The sequence below is a fragment of the Scatophagus argus genome, chromosome 21 (genome assembly GCF_020382885.2).
Source record: "Scatophagus argus isolate fScaArg1 chromosome 21, fScaArg1.pri, whole genome shotgun sequence".
NCBI lineage: Eukaryota > Metazoa > Chordata > Actinopteri > Scatophagidae > Scatophagus > Scatophagus argus.
The window spans coordinates 1,725,749-1,731,800 of record NC_058513.1 but is presented as its reverse complement, the minus strand read 5'-3'; the positions used below and the strand labels follow the sequence as shown (position 1 = coordinate 1,731,800).

General features: G+C 41.3%; 1 protein-coding gene across 5 annotated transcripts in view; it reads right to left on the bottom strand.

Moving 5' to 3' along the window:
* Nucleotides 1–343: 343 nt before the first annotated feature.
* Nucleotides 344–6,052, bottom strand: part of llgl2 (LLGL scribble cell polarity complex component 2) — a 29,220-nt gene continuing 23,511 nt past the window's right edge. For 2 of the 5 annotated variants that reach the window (XM_046377958.1, XM_046377957.1), the window contains exons 20-27: nucleotides 5,856–6,022; nucleotides 5,132–5,396; nucleotides 4,820–4,970; nucleotides 4,714–4,742; nucleotides 4,449–4,496; nucleotides 4,046–4,088; nucleotides 2,868–2,934; nucleotides 344–2,237 (exon numbers count right to left, since the gene is read on the bottom strand). In XM_046377958.1, coding sequence (XP_046233914.1) covers nucleotides 2,895–2,934; nucleotides 4,046–4,088; nucleotides 4,449–4,496; nucleotides 4,714–4,742; nucleotides 4,820–4,970; nucleotides 5,132–5,396; nucleotides 5,856–6,022 — 743 coding nt within the window. In that variant the 3' untranslated portion in view covers nucleotides 344–2,237; nucleotides 2,868–2,894. The remainder of the gene's footprint in view (nucleotides 2,238–2,867; nucleotides 2,935–4,045; nucleotides 4,089–4,448; nucleotides 4,497–4,713; nucleotides 4,743–4,819; nucleotides 4,971–5,131; nucleotides 5,397–5,855; nucleotides 6,023–6,052) is intronic. The other 3 variants (XM_046377959.1, XM_046377960.1, XM_046377961.1) reach the window with 3 other exon arrangements.

Below are 6,052 nucleotides of genomic sequence, written 5' to 3'. Positions count from 1 at the left end.
TTTAACATCTTCAGGTTGCATTTAACAATGACTCTTCTTGCAGGGTCATCCTCTAACAGAGCTGCTGCTGTTAGCTAACCCTGCCTCAGCCAGGTCCTTAGAGAGTTCAGGTTGCAGCAAAGCCACCACGTCTCGAGGCAATTAGTGGACAAAGCACCTCATTCTATAATAGATGACCAAAACTCTTGGCTGTCGATGTATGACAACTGATCCCTCTTTTATCCACTTCAGAGATGATGCGGCTGTTGTGGCTCACAAAGACCAAGATTATAGCTGGGTTTTTTAGAAGAAACCAGAAATTGAAAAACTACACAGGTTTGGAATAAAATCCAACTGGCCATAATGATGGGTTGGAAGTCTAATTATAATGCAGTTTTTTCAGGTTTCAGTGAAGCATACAGACTGAAAAAATTCATAAATCCACAAAGATTTCTTTGCAGTACAGCAGAAATGAATGATGTGGAAAATATGAGATGTCAGTGTACCAAGGAAATAAAAACAGACACTTCCATTCTTGGGAAAAAAAAAACATGTAATAATTATCCACATGAAAACTGTAGTGTGAAGTTACAAATCAAAAAAAAAAAAATTAGGGTTCTTAATCAGTTCACTACAAAAATATATTCTAGGCTGACACTAAATTACCCAGCATTCTGAGAGACAGTACCAAAATATTTCCTTGTACGATCTAAATAGCAGCCAACCCCGTTACAACAGGCCCACAGGTACAGTCACATACATACTGTATATATATATTAAAAACATTTCACTACAATAGCTTACAATTACATTCCTAAATTACATTATCCATTGCTGGCATTAAAAAAAAAAAAAAGGTTTACATAAAAATAATTAAAAACCAAACCCCATAGAAAGCTGTTCCCCAAAAAAAGTACAGCATTGTGATCTCCGCAGTAGTGGAGAAGTACCTATGGCCGGTTACAAAGTTACAGAGTGGACGGGAGGGGGCAGGGTTGTGTTAGCAGTATACACTTTGTAATGCTATTACTAATTTAACAAATGTTGACTGAAAAAAAATAATAAAATAAAACATGTTAACATGAGTGTGGTTCGACATATACAAAACAACTTTTTTCTTTTTTCTGGGGCATCACTGATAATGTTTTGCCTTAACAGTTCATCTGAAAAGTATGGAAGCTCATTTATGCAAAAAAATGAAAAGGTAAGGAAAAAAGTAAGGAATGACAAAAATAAAAATCTTGATGCCAAGTCAAAGTTTTGACTTGTCAAGATAATGAAATTGCAATGTCTGAAGTCAAAATTTTAGATTTTTTAGATCAAACATTGCAATATTAAAAAACATAAGGAGATATTATTATACTAAATAAAGTAATACAAAGTATCAGTATTATACTTAGTATTATCAGAGTCCAAATTTAGTCTTAATATTTCATAATTGCACCTTTTTAACCCCCTTTAAAAAAAAGAATAAAAATAAAAATTATCAAATAAATTTTGACCACAATACATTTTTTTTTTCCATTCCTAACTTTTCATCAATTTTTTCCTTTTTCCTAGCAGAAATGGGCTTTCACAGTATAAATCTGAGGTTTCTTCAAATAAAATAATCAGGCACAAATCACAAAATTTGAGATACAAAATATTTCCATCAACATCATTCAAATCATCCCCCACATTTCTCCAAGCTGTATGTCCATGTGGGGAGATGAACTGCCAGTGAGACTGCACGGCAGAGACTGTTGACTGGACCGACCGTTCCACATGAAAAGGCTTGTGGTGATAAAGGCTTTCAAGATGAAGCGGGTGTGGATGCTACGTGAGTCAAAACAGCTTCAACAAGCGGCATCTATGGCAGATTTGAGATGCTGGTGTGATGCTGGCATTGATCTTGGTGTAATGAATTATGGCATTGGTCACATGTCGGCAATGTGCTTCATGTAGCTTTGGGTAAAATGGTTGTGACCATGTTCAGATGATCTGTGTACAGCTTGTGGTCTTTAGGCACAGTGGTGTCTCTTCCTTCACCTTCTGTCTGCACCGTTAGTGAGCCTTCAAACAGCCACAGGGTGCTCTGGCAGCACTACTGCCAAGAGGCTTTTGGTGTCTCTATGAGGGGCCATTGTGAACTGAGAGTAGGGAGGTCCGTCACTGAGGCGAGGGGTCGGGGGTCAGTAGTGGTTGTGTCGGCTGAGCAGGAGGTGAGTGCTGCTACAGGACTGCAGTATGCTTCACACACATCAACATGCCAGTTCATTCTGGGGACACACAGCAGAAAAACACTGTGAACAGTCAGACATCAGTGATGACAAAACGGTCAATGACGTTTCACTTCTTAGTACCAAAAGTAAAAATGTGCCTGCGATGTGCAGCTCACAAGAAAATATCTTTGGTTCAGGCAGGTGGGTTGAGTTCAGAGTAAGTTATTGATAACTCACAGAATAACTTAAGGAAACATTAAGCTCAATAGTTCACCTTCTAACTTCTCTTTCCTCTGTAGCACATCGCTGTGGTGTGATAAGAGAAAGAGGGGTGAAAAAAGAAAGACAAGAGTTCATGTCTTTAATGAAGGGTGGCTTGTTTTGCCTCTACTGAAAAATAAGGAACAATGGAACAAGTTGAAAGAGTAAAAGAGAAAGAGGGTTCCGCTGCTCTCAGTAACAAGATCAGCACCGTGGGGAGTAGCTCAGCGCTCAGTCCTGAAAACAGCTAACATACTGCATATGGATGATAGACTGCTGGTCGGATTCTAGAGGCTGATGAGAGCATATTTTTGGAGGTCAGGTGCAGACTGGCCGCCGTGATGGGTCGAGAGGGCGTTGAGAATTAAAAAAAAAAAAAAAAAAAAATCTCGCCCGGCTCACAACTAATGTTAGCATACAGCTTACCTCACCTCAACTGTCCAGAGATGTCTCTCAAGCTACAGCACTCTTCACATTATTCTCCAAGAATGACCTGCGGCAAACGGACAAAACAGCTTCCATCAACGTGACGAATTAAAGCTTTAAGAGGTTGGACTGTTTCCAACTTTACACCGATTTCACATCAAAATCCAAGTCAAACGGGTGTCTAAAAACAAACAAATGTGTCAGCCAAAGCCTGTAGTTTAAAGAAAATAAATGTTCATTTAGTCGCTGTAGTGCTGTGAAGCTGACTATCACCATTCATGTTCAAATTATACTTCACAGATTTAAATGCAGTGTTTTATGAGCAAATAATTTGTTTACTAGACAATATTACTAGGATATGTATATTTCAAAAATACATTAAATGATTTTTGGCCAAATGAAGGCAGCAGAACAAGCTAAAAAAAAAAAAAAGCCAACATTTTCACACTTTATGCGACTGAATGTGAAGTTGTGAACACATTAGCCTGTTGAAAACAGCGCCCTGCTGCTGTTAAACGTGAGGTTAATGCGAGCAGCGTTAATGAGAGTTGGTGATTCTTCTCCATCCTCTTATCTATCTATCTATCTTTGTTTCTCTGTCTTTGAACAGAAACAGGGGTTATGATCCCGACCCCATACAAGAAAAAATATTGAGCCTGGAAAGTTAAGGAATAAATATGTAAAATGTACTGCACTTAAGATATAAAGAATTTAAAACTGCTGCCATGTGATGACAACTGAGGCATGATGCACCTGAGAGCTCCCTTTTCTGGGGGATTACCAGCTTGTAAGTGAACCCGGAGTTATGAATTCTTTTTGTCAGATATTCAACACTAGTATTAAATCTTTTTGCTATGCTCTCAGCCCTGTTGGGATATCTTTTATGATGTGGTGATATAAATCGGGGGCAGTCATGGCCTAGAGGTTGGAGAAGCAGCTTGTGATCGGACGGTCACTGGTTCGATTCCCCCTCCGGACGGGCAGGAAAAATTTGGGTGTGGTGGAGGGCACTTAAGGGCAAGGCACTTAATGTGTGTGTTCAACTAAGGATGGGTCAAATGCAGAAGACAAATTCAGTGTGTGTATGTAAAAATATATATACTGTCAATAAAGCTGACATAATCTGCTTTTAGAAAAGGACAACCCCTCTCACTGAATTAGCAGTGGCTGATACTTACGTCTGGTCTCCTTCTAGTGACTTCTGGATCTCCTGAAGTACTTCTGAAAGGAAACAAAACATGATTGTTACTGCTCTCTAAACAACACATGACACTACAGAAGAGACCAGTAGCAGCAGTTCAGTCACATTAGGATACAGCTGGGATCAGGGAAGTTACACAAATCATGCGATGGAATGAAGTTTGGTAAACGCTGCGGGGTTCCCAAGCTGCTGCTGCAGGCGTGTCTGATGACAATGGGAGCAGAAAGCCGACATAACCGGAGAGGCGGCACATGGTGCTAATGCAGCCGAAGCCACGCTTGGAGGGTTCAAACATGGTAACAGAGCGGCATCGTGAATGATCTTCTACTTGATAGACTCAATACATTCCCCTCTCTGTCTCTTTCTCTCAGAGTACTCACTCTCGTCATTCAGCAAAGCATGCTCCATAACGCGTCTAGCTGCACTTTCTGGAACACACAGGCAGCAGGCAGAGGACAGGTCAGTACAGTTAGCCACAAACAAGGTGTGTGTGTTTGTGCGTGTGTGTGTAAAACAGACAGCACAAGCACAGACATCAAACACCACTACATCTGGACATGTAGTGTTCTCACAGCCACTGGCACATGCATGTTTAAGTTTTATGAGGTTTTGTTTTTTTAAACTTAGAGGTCTGAAACATTTTACCTGCATCCTCACTGTCTTGTCTGGCATTTCTAGAAGAACAGAGAGGACAAATGAGCACTAAAAAGAAACGGAGTTTCTCGAGTGAAATAGAGAAAATTGTATATACCTATGAGCAGAAGAAGCTCCATCAGGCTGCGACCTGTGTTGGTTGGAGGAGCCTGAACGGAGGGGAACCTCCACCAGACAGCGAGGCTCCACCAGGCAGCGGGTGGACAGAGAGAAGCGTTCAAACTCAGATGGAGAGATCAGGTAGAAGCCTGAAGGAAGACAACAGTGCAGGTTAGAATTAAATTTAGGTTAGAGTAAATTTCAGGGTTATGTGTGTAGTTGTGATGGTCAAGGCTGTAGTTTAAGAAATAGATTTTATCATTGAGGGTCCTAAGAAGTTTAGTACAAATGAGCGTTGGCATGTCCTCACCCTGTCCGTGCTTTGTGAAGACACAGGAAGCAATGCCGCTAACATCCTCTCGGCGGATGCAGGGGTACTGAACCTGCATCTTGACTGTCGGCAGCGACACCACGTGGAGGTCTCCCTGATTGGTCAGAACCACTAGGCCGCTCTCGCCGTAGTCTTCTGATCGACTGCTGCCGAACCAGGCCACGCCTACCCTCCGCACTCTGGAGCCGTCGATGGCCGTCAGCTTCAGCTTCATCTTAGCGCTCACCTTCGGCAGGGTGAAGACCTGGACACACAGCAACACGGTCACCTCGAGAGCTATCAGTGTGTATGGCTTAAAAATCATTATATTACATTACTGGTAGGAAAAAATAAACATTTTAACAAATTAACTGTTTAAACATCTTAGTTTTAAATTATCATCTTCCGTCTTAAATAGGTCTTTCAAAATATCTTCATTTAAAGGCTCCACAGGTATGAAATAAATAATTTATCTTCTTGTCCTGTTACAGGAGTTAGCTGGTAAAAGAAACCTAGACAAACAACCATTAACCCGTTAAATGAGCGTGTACATCAAAGCAACAATGTGTGTTTTGATGACTCAGCAGTTCCCATGTTAAAATGCAAACTCTGCCACAAATTATCATGGTCCAATGTAAGCTGCAAGCAAGTGATATTTTGTGCGAATATTCAACGTCTTGATTATAACATTATATGGGGGTTTGTGTGTGTGTGTGTCTCTTACCTTGAACTGTTCCTCAGATATGACCAGGAGGTGGTGTGAGCCCTGCATGTCCGGTGAGCGAGCCAGGTCGTGGGCCACCTCCAGAGGCTCAGGGAGGGGGGCTCCGTGGCCATCCAGCACCACTATGCCAACAACAGGAGCCCGGTGCATCAGCTGGATCTCCTTAGCTGGAATAACAGAGGAGAAGAAACAACGTT